This window comes from Grammomys surdaster, unplaced genomic scaffold (assembly GCF_004785775.1).
Source record: "Grammomys surdaster isolate TR1022 unplaced genomic scaffold, NIH_TR_1.0 126546, whole genome shotgun sequence".
NCBI lineage: Eukaryota > Metazoa > Chordata > Mammalia > Rodentia > Muridae > Grammomys > Grammomys surdaster.
This window is the reverse complement of record NW_021621338.1, coordinates 7,465,094-7,483,426: the sequence shown is the minus strand read 5'-3', so window position 1 is coordinate 7,483,426 and position 18,333 is coordinate 7,465,094. Positions and strand designations below refer to the sequence as shown.

Genomic DNA, 18,333 nt, shown 5'->3' with positions numbered 1-18,333 from the left:
CTCTCTCTCTCTCTCTCTCTCTCTCTCTCTCTCTCTCTCTCTCTCTCCACCCCTCCCTCCCTCCCTCCCTCCTCTCTCTCCCTCCCTTCCTCCCTCCCCTCCCCCACCATGTGTGTGTGTTCTGCTCAAGACAGCTTTTCAGATTGCTCTCTGTGTTCTGCTGTCTTGAGACAGCTTTCTCTTGATACTGTAAAAATTCTAGATAGCTCATTTCTTGCAGATCAAAAGCCCAGTCTTTCTTTTTTTACATATTAATTCAGTCATTATTCCAGGTTCCCTTTTGATTACCTCATGATTCAGCATCTCATGATCCCAGCCTCTTGATTCTTAGAAAGGGATAGCAAGTACAAGCACAGACAATAAGATGGCTGGATGGGGACTCCACTCTGAAATTATCATTCTGACCCCACCTAGACCTAAATTAGCTCAGTCTCAGGCTGACCTTGAACTCAGGAACCATCTGCCTTTGAAAGCATAAATAAAAAAAACTTTGCTGGGCAGGATCTCGCCTTGAGATCACTACTCCTTAAATCTCTTCCTTAGTATCCTTCTGACAAGCTGACTCATAGTGCAGCTGCCTCTTTTCCTTTAGATCTGTGAAGCTCTTTATACAGTTCGTGTTGCATCCTTAAATTTTGCATAGATGGTAAATTATATATTTTCAAACTCATATTTTCAGCATTCTTTCCCACAGCCTTAAGGGTTGCCCTGAAGGTCACAGCATTCTATTACTGAGGCACAGACATAATCTCGCCTCCTGGACTCATGCTGTCTCAGATTATTATGGAGTCATTAAATTTGACAGTGAAGGAGAAATGTGAAAAATATATATTATATTACAAACAAGCCTTATGCCCACAGCACCTATCAACATTTGTGGACGCCCACACCTTGCTGTCTCTGTTCCAGGGGCAGGAAACTATGTCATATTGTTCCTTACGTGGCCAAGCCAGACTCAGCACTGTCTAGAATTTTTTTTCCAGGACAACCACTGGTGATATTTTTATACATTGACTCTGGGTTCATTTTACATGTTAAACCTTTCTAAAAATTGAGATAGATGGTAGTGTACATATTTTCTATCTGATGTTTTTTGAATTATTATGGCCAATTCATTGTAACTATCTTTGGTTGAGTCTATTTGGCATATTTAAATATTTGTGTATTCTATTTGATATTTTCTCCAGTATCATCAATTTTGGTACATTGTTGACTATTAAACTAGCAGGGAATAGAATGTATGTATGGGAACCAATGTAAAGGCATTTTCTTGCATTTTGATTGTTTTTTATTTATTTGCTTTTTATTTTTCTTGACACAAGGTCTCACTCTATACCAGGTGGTTCTAAGATTTCTAACAATCTTTCTACCCTGGTCTCCCAATGCTGGAATTACAGGTGTGGGCCACTGTGATCAGTTGACATCTAGTTGTTTGAGAAGGAATTAACAGACACATCATTTGCCAAATGGTACACACCCTCTCTCTATCTGCCTTCCCCTAGTTGTTCTTCTGTGAACATGAGTCACATATTTCTGTTACTAGTCTCTGCCAAAGAAAGCATTATGTTGTAAGAAGTTTTCAGTGCGTGTAGCCTCTGCCCTTGACCTGCTTGTCTGGTGAGCATGGCCAAATGGTTTCACAAATGGAGGGCTGCTGGCCTCCCATTTGCTAGCAAAGGCTGGATCTGTCAGGAGACTTGAGGCAAGATTCTCAGAGACAGACAGGGGCAGGGCAGGTTAAAACCTCAATATTTTTTACCTTCTGAATAGTTGTCTGACATATTTAACCTTTTTAGGAAACAAAGCTCAGAATGAATCTCCAGTATGCCTCCTCCCACCCCCCAAGAAGACCACCCAGCTCACCCTCATGAGGTCTTTTCATAGTAGCAGTAACTTTCTTTTGAGAGGTTATATGCCCATGCTGCAAGGACAATACAGAACCCATACACACAAATTATTGATTTCCCTTTCCACAGACACTGTTCTCACAGTCTCACTACATATGTGGGAGACACAGAGGACACTGGCTTGGAAATTAGATTGCAAGGAAATATTTCCACATGCTGAAGACATGAGGCTCATTAACATGTGGGCCCATGTTCTTTTAATTAGCTTTCCTTTGCATGAAATACTACCTTCGGTGCTTCCCCACCCCCTAAGCAGACATAGCCAACACTCCCAACACGGGCAATTAGACTAACAAACTTTTATAATTTCATGTCCCACCTCCACCTACTTCTATAAACTTCGTAGGATTTGTCGACAGCTTCCAACAAGCTGTTAAATGAAACACACTATCAGTTGGTTACAGGAGGTCTAGGGAAATTCTCTATTGTTCTGTCATCTATGAAAATGGGCCAACTTGGCAGCATTTAGAGTTCGTCAACAATTGCAAATGATTCTTCAAATGTTTTGGGTTTGGTAAAACCTAAAACACATTTTGCCAAGTACTTTTTCTCCGTAATTTTTCAAACTGTGTATTTTAGGGAACGTTTGATCCATATGGTTTTGATTCATTTACTCTCATATCACTGTTTTTTTCTTTTTTTTTCTACGGAGCCATTTGATATGCAAGAGACTTTCCTACACTCAGCTTAAAGCCCTCTCCTTCATAGAAGGAGGAAGTCCTGTTTGCAACCTCAGAGGCCATAAATTCTGAGACCCGCTCCAGCAACACTTAAAACTACATTTGGTATAAATCTGGGTCATTATGAGCACACTTTATGTTTAGAGCAGATGGGCAGAGTTTCATTCTGGCTTTTGAGTGAAACCAATGACAGAATAAGAAAATAGGCTTAAATTACAAAAAAAGTTTTGTTTTAGAGAACATTTAAGTGTTATTAACAGACCCCTGAGGTCAGAGCTTCGCACAGAGGCTGCCTTTCAAATTTTGCCCAGGTCTTGGGTAGGATGTAATCGAATAACCCATACACCTGTCCTGTTTCATGGCTAATCTCCTGAGGAGGGAAAACATTCTCATAAAGATTTGTGTACCAACTTGAAAGTCTGCTCGGGACTCAGCACCTCCGGAAGAAAGAGTTGGTCTGCAGATCTCATCAGATGTGTTAACCATCCATCTAAGTCTGGTTGAACCGTCACACACTTGTGGCATTTCGATCCCAGGCCTGACACACAGAGTGACTGAATCTCTACATTAACAAGGTGATGACTGAGGGCACAAGATGCCAGGATCCACTTCTGTCCTTATTCACATTTCACAAATGAAAGCCTTCACCTCAAATTCCCATCCATAATGTTAAAATTGAGATTATTAGTGTGTAATGTATGTAAATTGCATATTTGGTGTCAGCTATGCTTATTAGGCAGTTTCCCCATTTCATGCATATATGTATTAGACTATCATGGTCCCATTTCAAATTAGATTTCAATCGCTCAATACAGTTTCTTTTGACAAACATTTGTTAATACTGAAGCTGATTAGGGAGAAGCAGCTAAGTGTGTTAATATGTATACATTAAAGTCAGGGCTGCTTTTGATTCTGCTTGTATTTTCCTTTTGACCACAGAGTAAAGCATGAGTTCACATTCTTTTGCGGCAAAGGCAAGATGATGGTGACTTTCCACAGAGGAGCCTATTATATGGATGGACTTTGGCTGTTAAACATAAGCTATTAAGAATAGTTACAATAGGTACTTTTCTGCTTCATCTGTTTTAGAGAAAATCTTTGCTATCAGAAAATCCCCACCCCCCACCCCCCTTCCATTTGTGCTGTTTCTTCAGGTAAACACAGTAAGGTTTCATCTATTGGTACAGCCAGCTCTCCTTTCAAGAGAACTGTTTCTTTCCGGACGTTTGAGATACATGTTCAGAAGCTATTTGAGGCTAGTATTATTGATAAGCCATTTGTATTGCACATTTGACACGCAGATTACTGATCCAATCATGTGCCCTCTGCTTACCTTTTATCGCTCCGAGGAACCAGCCAAGCAGGTGGTCTGCCACACCAACTCATTTCCCAAAGGAGCCCCTTCCTTCCTCCACACTTTCCAGAAACTCATCTGTGGAAGAAAGAGGAGATGATTTTGATTAAAGAGATTTGTTGGGTGTCAAACAAAGCTGGGGTGGAGACACGTTCCGTTCGAAAGCAGCTGCTCTCCAAAGCCTCTGTACCTTTCTGGTTCTTTTCTAAAGCAGCCCATGAGCTCATTCCCAGGGCTTGAGAAACCCCACATGTTTACAATGACTTCAGAGTGTTTATGATCATAAATGAACCCGTTTCAGCTATACCAGAAGAGCTCTGGGACATTTGGGTATTTCCAGCCATCCACACTCTGCTGGGGAGTAGGGGGCTTCTGCTCCTCGATGAATATTACTGTTGTTAATTCTTTTGTTGAATCCATATGAGCTGTCACTGACTGACCTTGAATTTTGCTCTACAGGTTGAGGTTCCTATCCTTAAAAATGTGAGGAGGCTTATAGTGACTCTAGGTGTGGCCTTGTGGATTACTTAGATGTGAACAGTAGTTCGAGTAACAATGGGTTAGCCCAAATCTCCTTTTTATAGACAGAGGGGACACAGTAGCCAATGACAGCATCAGGAATCATGATCCCTAAGACATCCTCAGGCAAACCTTTTCTGCTGAATTTGTTTTTGCGTATGTCTACTGAGTTGATATAAATGGCCATTCTGTCAGCTCTATCTGTCCTTCTGTGCATTAAACAAATTAGACAGTGGCCCATGGTCTTTTTAAGGCTCATTTGAATTCCTCTTGCCACTGAAGAGGAAAAGAAAAATCAAGTGTGATCGCTTAGTTTATAACTAAGCTACTAGAATAAAAAGTTTGTCTTTGTAGTCAGCAGAACACAGACGAGCCATGCTAGGCTCTTGAGCAAGGCCTATGGTCTGAATCAACCCTTTATATGTGGTTGGAATGCGATGTAAAGCTTTTAATTTATTACTGCATTTGCAAAATGGCAATATCTAGAGAAATCTGAATACTTGCATATTTATTCAATTATGGGCATTGAATGTATGCTTTGAGTCGCAAACACAGAAGACTTGATTCAGTCATTAGTTGTGTACTGTTTTTTGTTTTTTGTTTTTTTTTTCCTCCCCTAAAGAATCTGTCTGGGATTCATCAAAGGTGTATATTTTTCAGTGTATAGGGCAATATTTCAAAAAATGGTTCTTGCCATTCAGCTTGAGGTTGGTACACTGGAATTTCTGAGACTTGTGATTGTGATGTCCCAATGACCAGCGGAAGGAGTAGGCACCTGGAAGGCCTTTTGAGGGGGTGCCATTGGAAAAACACATTTTTCTTTTTGAGGTACTGTGTGGTCCTTTGGCACATGTAGATGATGCGTAGTGTTCAGAACAGTGTAACTGCTTTTCTACCACTCTGACATAGTGGGAGCATCCAGCTTTGAAATATTCAGTGTTTTGTTGATAAGTGTGATTAGAATATTCTGTTACTTTTTTTATATAAATATATCAAATTCAACCTGTAGACCCATAATCCATCTCTCTGTCTCTCTGCCCATTCTCCCTCACCTTTCTGAAAATGCTATCCTCTGGTTTTACTGTTGCTGTTTCTTCTTCTATTTACTTTGTAGATGCAGTTTTGAGCTTCCCCGTGTAAGCGAGGACATGAGGAGATGACTTCGTTTTACTTGACATATGAGACTGTGAGGTTTGGGGATGGATGGCTCAATTGATAAAGCGCTTGCCGTACAAGCATTTGGACCTGAGTTCCTATACCCAGCACCCATATTAAAAATTGGACACTAACGTGTATACCTGTAGTTCCAATGCTGGAGACTGAAGGATCACTGGGGCTTCAGGCCATCCAGCTAGTCTAGTGGACTCTGTGAGCTTCAGGTTCCAGGAGAGACCATGTCTCAAAAATAAGATGAAAAGTAATTGAGGAAGACACTCAAAGTCAACGTCCACTGTCTAAACGTACGAGAATATCCAGGTACCCACATACTCACAGATATGTGCATTCATATGCAGTGTGCTTTTCGGAATCACGAGGTAGTGTTTTTAGGTTGAAGGAACTGTTTTTGTTGTTGTAGTGCGATACTGTGCAGGCAATCCATAGTGCTTCATTAGTGGAAGTGTCTTTTTAAGGAAATAATGGTCCTTTTTTTCTCACATAAAATACTCACGTGCCACTAAAGCAACTTGCTCTTAAAAAGTTCTAGTTAACCGTTATAATCTGTTCTGAGGCTCATACATGGCCCCCATGGAGCTGATCCCCTGCCTGCATTCCTCTGTGGGAAAACTCCTTGCTCAGTCTCATCTCGTCTCTGATTCTCAGGCAGGATTTCTTGTTTTAGCCTCTGTGGATGTCATACGACTATATTTGTAATGTGTTGAATGCCAAACTATAAACATTTAAAGGAATGTTTTCTAGGAAGTAATGAACGATTGATACCACAGGTGGAGAACCAACTTGTGGCCCATTTATCTTTAAAACAGTTCACTCTTGCACAAGTGAATATGTGTTTTTAAATAATGTCAAGTATGCCCTCGGCCTCCACACATTCTCTGGCCTCTATATAAGATACAAGAGAATGGCCAATTTTAAAGAAAAGGCTACAAACTGACTACTAATGTTTAGGTAGAACAAATAAAGGGGAAAATGAAAGAAAAAGATCCTTGCTAGTCACTTCACTGAAGTTTGGGTGCACTTCTCTGATCTAAACAGAGCCCTGAAATCAAAACCACTAGGTTTCAAGCTGTCCTCCATTTTGTCTAATCTCTGGGTGGAGGGAAGAGTTTTAGGGAGAAGGGAATGCACACTCGGTTTCCTTTCCTTGAGGAGGTGGAGTTGAACACGTTGCAGGCAGGCAATGTGGGTTTCTAATTTGTTGGAAGCTATTTATGGGTCTTAGGTTGAGCTATGTACAAGCTTGGTAAAGTGAAGTTTGTATGGGGAGATGCTTATCAGGGTGGGTCCGCTCTGCATTTCCTTAAATGCAGGTTTAGTTTATAGGAAATTAGAGAGAAATTCCAAACTGCCATCTCATCAAAGCCCCAAGGATGTTCAAGCATAGAGTTTTTGCTTTCTATAGTTAGAAGTCCCAAAGGGTCAATTAGCATTTAGCAAACATATCCTAAAGCAGTCAAGGACCAGAGCTGACGTATGTTTGATCCTTCACAGTCGGATTCTCAGACAGGTTGTTTAAGTGGTCCTGGGCTTGAGAGCACACTCTTTAGGGAGCTACTGAGATTGTGAGAAAGTCCCTGAAATGAGAAGAGTTAACAGCAGGTAATGCTATTCCTCATGGAGAGAGTTGGAAACTCTGTGCTAAGTGATGAATGAGGATGTCTGACCCACATCTGTTTTGCATTAGAATGGAACATTGCCCTGACATCCTCAGGAACATTTGTCAAGATTCCCCGGACAGAGCTTCTGTAAATTACATGCTGCGAATGTGTCAGGGTCAGATAAGAGGATATCATTAACTTCCCAAGTTTACTCAGGGCCCTGTCAGTTCATCGGAATACGCTATGGGCCAACAATTTTTCCTTGAGCTGTTTTCTTATATTTTTCATTCATAGACGGAAAGAAAATGTGTGCCTTATCCCCCAATATTGAAGTGTTCCTTTCTCATAAATCATATTAATTATAGACATGGTCCCAAAGCATTTTAAAAGCAGGCATGCGTAAATGAATTAAAACATATGAGAAGTTTATTATGTCCATAGTGGGTCTAGTATCTATTGGTTTAACAAGCAGACTTTTTCTTTGTCTAGGTAGACTGGAACTTTTCTTAATAGAATTCTTTTTTTTTTTTGATGATAGGTAGAAATGGCGTGACTGTTCATCATTGACTAGAAGTAAACTAGATACACACATATGCATGCATGTATATGTACACCTTGAGAGCCATTTCTAAGCTAATTGCCTCAATTTCTATTTTATTCATTAGTCTTTAAAGAAATTTGCTTGGCTGAGGATGTAGCTCAGTGGCCGAGCACTCGCCTAGCATGTATGAGGCTCTAGGCATGATCCCCATCCCTTCGAAAAACAAAACGACAACAAAAACAAGGAGAATAGTAATGAACACACGAAAGAGTGCATGGCTATCGACTTATCACGTAGCCTACTGAGAAGCAGGTACTGGAAGGAATTCAGAAACAGGATGTGATTTCTGTGATTAATCTCTAGATAGAAGTAGACTTTAGACGGGACACTTCCTACCGTGTACTTGGCAAACGAAACTTGGAAGTCCCCATGGCATGGATGCCACATGTGTCTGGTACTTATTGTCTTTTTTACCCCTCATTAAACACTGCTACTTGTATGTAACACGTGAGCTAAGGATTAAAAAAAAAAGCACATCCTTAGCTAAGCAGGTTCCATGCTTCTCTATCTAGTTAGGTAGATGTACTCCTGCCCCTTTGGCTAACTCTCACGATAGGTGAGAGGTCACCATGCAGACCCCAAGAGAAACCCCTGCCTTTAGGCAACTTCCCTCTTTCTTACAGCTTTCAAGCGGACAGGACCCCAAATCTAATTATTTAGATGCTAATCAATTGCAGAATAATTCCTAAGGCATTTGAATCTGAAGATGTTTTCTGAGCCAACATGCATCGTTTAAAATTGAGATTTTGCAGCCTCAAAAGTACACTTGCTAAGATTTAACCATTAATGGACCCCACAGATACCTGTGTTGGCCAAAGGCATTCAATATGTGTTTTTGTTTTTGTTTTTTGGTTTGACTTTGGAGATAAATCACATCTTAAAAAATGTGTACTCAGTAGAGTTTTGGAGGGAAAGGTAAAAGGATCAACAACTGAACAACTGTGTGCATCACATACAACTAATTCACTGAAGCTTTTTTAAAATAATTAACTAAATGTGTGTTGTTAAATTCTAAATCAGAAGAACGTCTGATTATTTGAGAGCAAGAAGAATAAAGACAGAAGCATGACTTCCCCCTAAGGCTAAAAGAAGCGCCTATGCACACCCCCTAATTTGCTTTGTCATTTTAGATCTCTGATAAGTTCTGAACATTTTTGAGGGAGGGACGGCAGCAAAGCCATGATGTCTGTGCCAAGACAAATATTTTCCAGACACATCGTTTTAAATGTAAATCTTAATTTGGCCCATAGGTTTTTTTTTATCTTTTATATTTAATCTTACAATAGGGAAATTAATTCAAGAGAAATGTGGCATGAAGCAGTTGTAAAGAGTTGCTCTCTCCTGAACCATGTAATCTCCCAATCAAGATGTAAACAACCTACTCAGAATCCTGAAACTTGAGAATGAGCTGCAAGTGATCTTCAGGAAAAACCTCTCTAATAAAATTGGGCGATGGGAGAGAGGGAGGAAGGAAGAAGTGTGGACCCAGAACTGCAAGGCTTTGGATTTGTTTTTAAAGGTCACCTGGGAAACAGGTTGGAGGTGGTGCCTGGGCGAACGACACTGCAGGGAACTGTACTTAATAGAGTGTCTTAATTGAAATACCTTGATTAGGCGTGCTATATAACTGGATATAAAAGTTAAGAGTCCTAGAGAGTGGGAGGGCTCAGTGAGTAGATGAAGGTGCTTGCCACCAAGGCTGATGATCTGAAGTCCATTGCCAGGATGGGCATGATGAAGGAGAGGACCAACTCCTATCCTCTGACCTCCATAGGCATACTGTGGCACACTCCCATCATCCTATACCACACACGTGAGCGTGTACACACACACACACACACACACACACACACACACACACGTTCTTGCATGCACATGTGCACAGACACAAATGCATATGCACATGCTGCCAAACAATCAAAACGACCCTCATCTTTCCCCCCAGGATAGAACCTTGACGTAAGGAAGCCGCTTTTCCTCATAGTTAATCTCCATCACTTACCTGTCATTTCCTAGAAATATGGTCAGCATCTGGGAGGCAGAATAGAGTGGCTTTGAAATTGTTTTCTTCAAAACTATTTTTGAAAGCAAAGCAACTGTGCTTCCCCCTAAACTGAAATTAAAAAAAAAAAGCCAGCCTTGTAGTAGACATAGATTATTATAAGGGAGGGGTGGAGGGATTTATTTTACAACAAATGAGGATGTTATTATAGGTTTTGAGCAACCAGTTGCTGTAGGAAAAGCATGCATGGAAGACACACTGGCGACGTACTTGGAGAGATGAGGGCTGCGTGGCATTCTGTGACCATATTGGGGAAGGGCTAAGAAACTTATTTACTAACTTCTTGTGCATAAAAAGAAGTTTCCGAAGTTTCCCTTGAAGCACATGAAGCATAAAATAGCTTTTAAAGAAACATACATAGAAGTGTAACGGGAGCCTTCCATAGAGATTTGAGGTTTTGAATTTTGTCAAGAGAAAGTGATGGCATTTCTATTGATATGCTCACCTCCCACACAGACTTTTATTTTAGCTTTTAATGACAGGTTATTAAAATGGTGACTGCCTAGAGGTTTTGCAATATGAATTACTGAGAAAAATAATGATTCTTATTTACTAGTCTTTTCTCTTCCTTCTCCCCGTCTTCTCTTCATTCTCCTTCTCTTTTGAGACTGAGTTTCTCTGGGTAGCTCAGGGAAGCTTTAATTTTGCAGTCTCTGTGCCTCAGCCTCCTAAGAGCTGGGATTTTAGGACCTTGCTGTCTCTGCTCCCAGCTTTCAGTCCTCAAATTGTAAGGATCACAGTGAAAATAAACATTTGTGTCACAATGCCACTCTGTTGGGCTACCTCAGGCAGCAGAAAGGGACCAAGGGCAACTGGTTTCACGTTCTTTTTCTTCCCTCACACCAGTTAATGGGCTGTGGAGCTGAGGGCATTCCTAAGCCAGAAGCAGTTAAATCTTTGTTTAAAACAAGATCTCATTATGTAGCTTTGGCCAGTCTGAAACTGCTATGTAGAGCAGTCCTGTTGCTCTGAACTCATAAAGATCCTCCTGCCTCTGCCTCCAGAGGATTAAAGGTGTGTACCACTCCACTCTACAAATACTTGAGAGTCTTGAAGGCAGTCTATCCGGTATCCTAGAATACAGCTGTGTTTCCTCTGTCTTCCAATAGCTAACCCAAGTTCTTAAAGTGAAATTTTGTTCTAATTTTTTTCCCAACACAAAAGGCTGCAAAAGATTGTGACATGAGCAGGATCAAACAGTTTTCTTGTTTTCTCATGGGAAGAGCTATTTAAGACTCTTGAGAGTCATGGTGGTGCACACCTTCAATCCTAGCACGTGGGAGATGGAGGCAGGTGGATATCAGTGAGTTCAAGACCAGCCTGGTCTACAGAGTGAGGTCCAGGACATCCAGGGCTACACAGAGAGATTCGATCTCAAGAAACAAACACCCCTCCCCCCCAAACCAAACAAATACCCTTCCCATTTTGTTTCCTCCCCCTTGGAAAAAAATGTTACCATTTTTAGAGCATGGAAATGCATGTGCATTTTGAATAAAATTTGCCCCAAGTTCCTTAGCTCTTAAATTGTGACTACCATATATTCTCTCTCTTAAAGTCTCATACGGTAAACTGAGTTTTTTTTAAAAAAAATCTTCCTGAAGGACACCATTCATTTAAAATTGAATTCCTTTTTACCCGATACCACTGGATATTTTCTCTTCAGGATTGATGGAGTCAAAATGATCTTTCCTAAGTGCTTATTTAACACAGCTTCTTATTGCACACACTCCCCCTTTAAATGAAGAAAACAACTTATAAACAGTTTTATAAGCATTATAAACTTATAAAACAACTTATAAACCTATGAACATGGGCATGATCCTGTTAGAAGCTATACTCTGAAGCAGTGGTTCTCAACCTGTGGGTCACGACCACTCTGGGGTCAAACAACCCTTTCTCAGCAGATACCTTGCATAGCAGATATTTACATTATAATTCATAACAATAGCAAAATTACAGATATAAAGTAGTAAAAAAATAATTTTATGGTTGGGGTCACCACAACATGAGGAACTATATTAAAGGGTCCCAGCAGCAGAAGGTTGAGAACCCGTGCCTGTCTTCCTGTAGCTGTGAACCTATGGATTTGCACTTCATTTTCTTAAGGTCATTTGCTTGGAACCCCCAATAAAACTATGCTTGTTTTTTCCACACATTTTGCCACATAGTACTAACAAACTTAGATCCCTGGAATGGTTTTCAGAATTTGAATTTACTGTGTTCTGCTCTTACCTGCCTTCTTATCAGTGACTGGAAGAGAAGGCAGGGGAAGGAGTGACCCTTTGGATGGAGAAAGGCAGTAAGCATCTCTCTGGGATGCTTATCTTCTGGCCCACTAAAGTTTAAAACTTTATTAAGGTTTTGTTTACTTCTAAGGTTACACAAACTTTCCTCAAAGGAAATTATGGGATCTTGCTTTCCAATCTGAGTAAGAGAGCTTTGTGGGGGTGGAGGAGTAGCTTCAAACCCCACTTATATCTAGGAGTATGTTGCCTGAATTGCCTGTGTACAAATGTAGCTTTGTGCTTAGCACAGAGGACCGTATTCTGTTTGTTTGTTTGTTTTTTAACTGCAGAACCATGATGGAGTGTTGTGTAGCTCAGAGTGCCTCACTTAAATACTTTTCTAGTAGGACTGTATATTTTTTTTTTTTGAGAAGGGGGTTCTCTACCCACTAATAGATTGCTTCTGCAGTTGCTTTCTGGGGAAAGTCATTTTCTTGTATGGATATTTTCAAGTTTTGAATGAAATCCCCACTGATATTCCATGATGAAAGGGATGGGAGGACCATGGAATTCGAGTTTGGGAAAAGCTTCGTGGAGCTGATCTGAGAGCTTTTGCTCTACGATTACTGTTTGTTAAGGTGGCATATTCTCTGGGGTCAGTTTTAGCCTTAAAAAAATTCCATACGTGTTCCTTTTAACACTTCTCATAAGCAAAATGCGAATCTAAGAAGAAAGGAATGGCTAGGTGGTAGCCTCCGTGCTTGGAGGATCTTTTGATTTACTTTGGCTTTTTGAGATAGAGGTCTCATGTTATAGCACAGATTAGCCTCCAACTCAGGGCAATCCTTTGGCCTTAACCTTCTGAAGGCTTGGATTGTAGACCTTGGCCAGGGTGCCTTCTGGCTTGGAGACTCTTTGACCATTGTTTGGCTCCACTAGCTTCCAAGCAGTGCTAGGGTAGGAAGGCAGCAGGTGTCACCTCTTTCAAGTCTCACAGATCAAAGTGGAAAAGTGAAATTATATAGTAGGCTTAATGAGGGAAGCACAAGGGGGCACCAGGAAGGAGAAGGCTCTCTAGTTGCTCACCAGGGACCAAAGAGAAGCTGCTTTGAGAAAAAATTTGGTGAAAAGAGACATGGAGGTCTTAGGATACATACACAAAAACTTGACTTAAATTTATTTTTTAACTTTTGTAGTGCTGGAGGGTGGTCAAACACATACATGTGTACATACATACACACATGTATATGTACACACATGTAAACACACACACATATATATGTATATACATACATGTATAAACACACATATGTGCATATACATACACTCACATATATGCGAGCGACTTTTTAATTGCATGACTGGGAATGTAGCTGTGGGGTACTTGCTCAGCATGTATAATCCTTGAGTCCAATCCTCAGAAACACACCACACACACACACACACACACACACACAATCACAATCACTTAGGTGTCCAGATGTACTATATTAGATAGTTTTCTCTCTAGACTGATATAACATCTCCCTCTCTCTGTTGCTTCTTTGCTTTTCTTTTGAAATTCCAGTCTGATGCTATCACAGCGGACATGGTGTAATCTCTCCTTCTCTGTCATCCTCCTCTCCTTCCTTCTTTCTCTTCTCCCTCCCCTTCCTTTTGCTGAAACTACAGTCAGATGTTATCGTTGGGTGAGGTCATGTGGCTGCCACTTTGAATCGGGGTCAAAGCCTTCAGAAAAGCTCCTCAACGGATTTCTAAAGACATAAAAGTTGGCCTTTCAAGATCTCGTGCTGGTTCGGGGCTGCCATCTGTTTCTGCCCACACTTTAACTTCTTCCACTCTGTCCGTCATTGCAGGTAATGGGACTTCTGACCAACCACGGTGGGGTACCGCACCAGCCTCAGACCGACTATGCTCTGTCCCCTCTCACTGGGGGCCTGGAACCCACGACCACGGTGTCAGCCAGCTGCAGTCAGAGACTGGAACATATGAAGAATGTGGACAGTCTGCCCACATCTCAGCCCTATTGTCCCCCCACCTATAGCACCACAGGCTACAGTATGGACCCTGTCACAGGCTACCAGTATGGGCAGTATGGACAAAGTAAGCCTTGGACGTTCTAGGCGGTCGTTCCTCCTGGAAGGGAGAGCAATCACCTCTTGTTTGAGAATGGGGAACTGGAGGCATGTTTAAGCCTTTCATCCCAGTATCAGTTTTGTGGCAAAGCCAGCTGATTGCTACAGCACAGGCTCCCTTGTGTAATTATTTGCTTAACTGATGTCAATAACATCTTGCAGTTATTAATTGCTGGGACGGAAAACCGGATTGTCAGTAGGTAAAACACAGAGGTTGGCCAAAATGAAATAACCTCTGGCATTAGAAACACATGTTCTTAATGAGGTCAGTGCCAGGATCATATGGGGATAAGCCCAGGACACAAAGTTGTGTCAAACTTGTCTCAGGAATAAAAATATTAGTCTCAATCCTTTGATACCGTGGTATTAAATATGACATTGTCAGCCTGTAGCTGATCTTGCCCCTAACTGTGAATTGTCCCAGCATGACCTAAAAAGCTGCATGTGTTTCCTTACAGGTGCCTTTCATTATCTCAAGCCAGATATTGCATAAGTGGACTGTCCACTTGGAGCCCTGTTTCCGGCCTCCACAGACTAGACATGAAGAATCTTCTCAGAAACAAACATAACAAAACAATAAAAAAATAAATAAAATTAAAAATATATATCAGCTTTGGGGAAAGGTGGAGATAAAAGAAAGGGATTGGTTTTCTTTCTCCAGTAGTTGCTTTCAGAGTCTTTGAAGAAATTGGACAAAAAGCAGGGGAGACCAGGAAGCCCCAGAGCTATAAAAGACAGTGATGTAACCTGGCTACATATCAAAATGTCCCCAACTCTTTGTTGCTGATCAAGAAGCTACAACATTCCATTTGTGTGTGTGTGTGTGTGTGTGTGAGAGAGAGAGAGGGGGGGGGATTGATTTTCATGGGCTGGTTTGAGTAGGCAGAATGTTCCTGTACATTGTTGAGTCATTGAAAGTTAACAGGTTTGGTGTCTAAGGCTGATCAAGTTTGTGACATTCACACTGCTTACGTAATGAATTGGGAATGGAGGAATCCTTGACTTTGACACACTGGAAACCGATATGAAAATCAACACCACCATTTTATAGGATGATAGACTAGATGTGAAGGATCTCCCCAATAAATTATTACCATACGTTCATTCGTAACCTAGTTATCAACCAATGTCCCTGATATGTCTTGTAAAAAGATGTGGGATAATGAGAAAAATCGTGTTATCTGCTGTGGGGATAGATGGATGGCATTTACTTCCCAAGTCACATTGATTTGGAAGCCAGTCTGGGTGGGGGGGGGATGGGCATGATGGAGAGGAGGTAACACCCATCACATATCTGCTTCTCAGCGTGCAATACTGTGTACCTCACAGATGCTTTGGTAATGGCCAAGGTGATAGAAATGAAATCAGAACTATATTTTTGCAGGTGTTCTTATTTTTGCAGCCCATAACTCATCGTAGTAGAACGCAGTGATGTTTGCTCTTTGCCGAACAGCCCACGTCCTGCTTGTTCCTTTTGCTCAGTGACCATGTCTGAGAATCAAGCTTTCTACAGCGATGGCGTTTACATTCGATTCGTCTCTTTTCTACGAAAGGCGGGGCTAGAGCAGAGATGTCCACTTGGCTCTCAAGTACTTTTAAATTATACAGCGATACCCAATATTAAAGGATGGTAGGGAAGAGGTTTACATACATTCATGTGGTGACATTTAGGATGTCAATAAATCTGTGTTTTGAAATGTTAAGAGGAAGAGGAAGGTGGGCGGTGCTGTTATTTATTTCTTTCTATTCTTGGAACCATGAATGAGGTAGGCACAAATACATTCCCTTTAGATTTAAGAACAATGAGGTAGCGTGTTAGCAGGACTAGACATAGAACTGAGTTATTTTATACGTTGGACAAGGGTGATGGAACAGGAGACATAGTATCTTTGTGTTGCAGCCTCAACCAACAATGATGTGTTGTAAAAATGTCTTTCATGTAAAAAGTGCAGTAAATATTTACTATTTATAATGAATAAACAGTTAATGAAAATGTGCCCAACACTGTTTTTCTTGGGGGTATGGTGGGGTGTGGCTGAGGATATAAGGTAGAATGAATAAAAAAGGTGGCACTATGGAGCCATCCTCCTGCTGGTCCCTGGTACATGGGAGTGTGACATGGACTAGAGTTACATATAAACACAAGACATTGGCTTAAACACACTCTGCAGGACTGAGTTTACAATGTCAGGGGTGTGGAATTTAGAAGCCCACTCTCCCACTCTGTCTTCCATCTTTGGTTCTCTCGGAGATGTCAGTTCCTTTCAGCCTCATTTATAAATGTGTTCCCCAGTACACCAGGATCTAACTTTGTCTCTCAAATTTTTCCTCGTTGAAAATTTTATTTTAAAGGCTTTTGTTTTAGCAACTCATTTCAGCTTTGGAAGGAAATAGCACTGTCTATTTCTGTCAGTTTTCCTTTCCTTCTCTTCTCCCCCGACTCATTCCTACACTTACCCATGGGAGTCTAGATGTGCCAGGCATAACACTAGACATTGGCATTGTGGTACAACATGATGAGGCAGAGGGCTGAATATGCTGATTCAACACATTTGGACGATTACTTATTATGTGGCGATTAATCACAATACCTACTAACCCCTTATATTCACTTACTCCTCTCAGTGTCTCACATGATGTCATTTCAACTCTGTGACAGCTGTCTATGGCCAGAAATTGCTGTATTGGGTAGCATTGATGTAGAACATTCTAGAACTTTATGGTAGGAAGTTCTGTTGGTCAGCTTATCTAAAGCACATAGGATTTGAACTATCCCAAAGAAATGATATACAGTAGGTAAAAGTTTCTAAATTTTAAAAATGCCTATACTCTTTTTAGCTTCTAGTTGTCCTTCTGATCCACCATGTTGGTCTTTTTTCTGACAATTATCTTTTCAAAAAAATAATAATGCAGCCATAGGAAAGAAAAACAGCTGTCACCAAACGCTTGATTTTTGTCAGTTCTCCCGGGAATCCTGTGAAGTAGGTGTCTTTTGCTCGTCTTCACAGCTTAGTGGACCCAGGTCCAGAGTTGTTAAGTTAGGCTGGGCTAATACCACATGTAGGAGCAGCAGAAGCAGAACTCAATGTCTATCAAACATCGAAGGAGAAGTCCCATAATTTTACTTCTCCAAAGGCTGCTTCAAATACCCATCGAATTATGTCAACCCAGTCTTGTGCCAAACCCAAGTTGAAAACAGGCATTTAAAAAAGTAATTCATTCTCGGTGCATGAGAGGCGTGCTGCCAGGACTCAGATTTCACAACAGAAGCTGGTCTTCCCAGGGCCCTCTCCTGCCTGCCTCCTGACCCCAGGACCTGCCATGTGTGGCCCAGCTCTCTTTCTGATATATGTCTTTATGCCCTTCTCTTATTTCTGGATGTCTTCGAGGCTAGTGCTTTGTTGGCAGTTCTCATGTTCAAAGTCTCCATAGATCTTTCTTGCTCTGATTTTTCTTTTCGTCTAATCAATCTCCAAGAAAATGAATGCCTGACCTCCCCTGGGCTGGAGTCCCGGCTCTCATCTTCTGGGACAAGCCACACTGAGGATTCGGAACCCTTGACATTTAACTAAGCTTGACCTTGTTTATATGTGAAGTTCCCTCCTTGATCATATCATCATTCACATGAATTCAAAAGGCTAAAAGTAAAAAGTACAATCAGAATTGGATTGTCAGATTGTGGCCATCCTATGGTCAGCTTGAGGAGCCATTCCTATGCAGTTTCACTAGGAGCAGGCATCATATTTCACAAGTATTTTATTCTGGTGGGGTATTTACACACACACACACACACACACACACACACACACACACACACACTGAATATTCAAGCACGGGTGAAAGGGATGCTTAAATGGACAAGGCCTCTTGCTCATGGTTGTGAGTTTAGAAATGGAGGAGAAGATGGGCAAACACATAATCTGTGCAGATAACGGATGGAAGAGTCTGTTCTCACACTGTATTAGTTAGAGTTAAAATTAGCACATAGGACCAGAGCCAGGGTCCTACAGAGGTGAATTAACTCTGGGGATAGAGAATTGGGTCTTAGGTACTGTGAGTGAACATTTTTGGTGTTC

General features: G+C 41.1%; 1 protein-coding gene across 2 annotated transcripts in view; it reads left to right on the top strand.

The window, feature by feature from the left end:
- Positions 1–16,257, top strand: part of Pax3 (paired box 3) — a 96,841-nt gene extending 80,584 nt beyond the window's left edge. Inside the window, exons 8-9 of one of the 2 annotated variants that reach the window (XM_028760651.1) lie at positions 13,979–14,225; positions 14,716–16,257. In XM_028760651.1, the coding sequence (XP_028616484.1) occupies positions 13,979–14,225; positions 14,716–14,750 (282 nt within the window). In that variant the 3' untranslated portion in view covers positions 14,751–16,257. The remainder of the gene's footprint in view (positions 1–13,978; positions 14,226–14,715) is intronic. The other variant, XM_028760652.1, reaches the window with a different exon arrangement.
- The last annotated feature ends 2,076 nt before the right edge of the window (positions 16,258–18,333 follow it).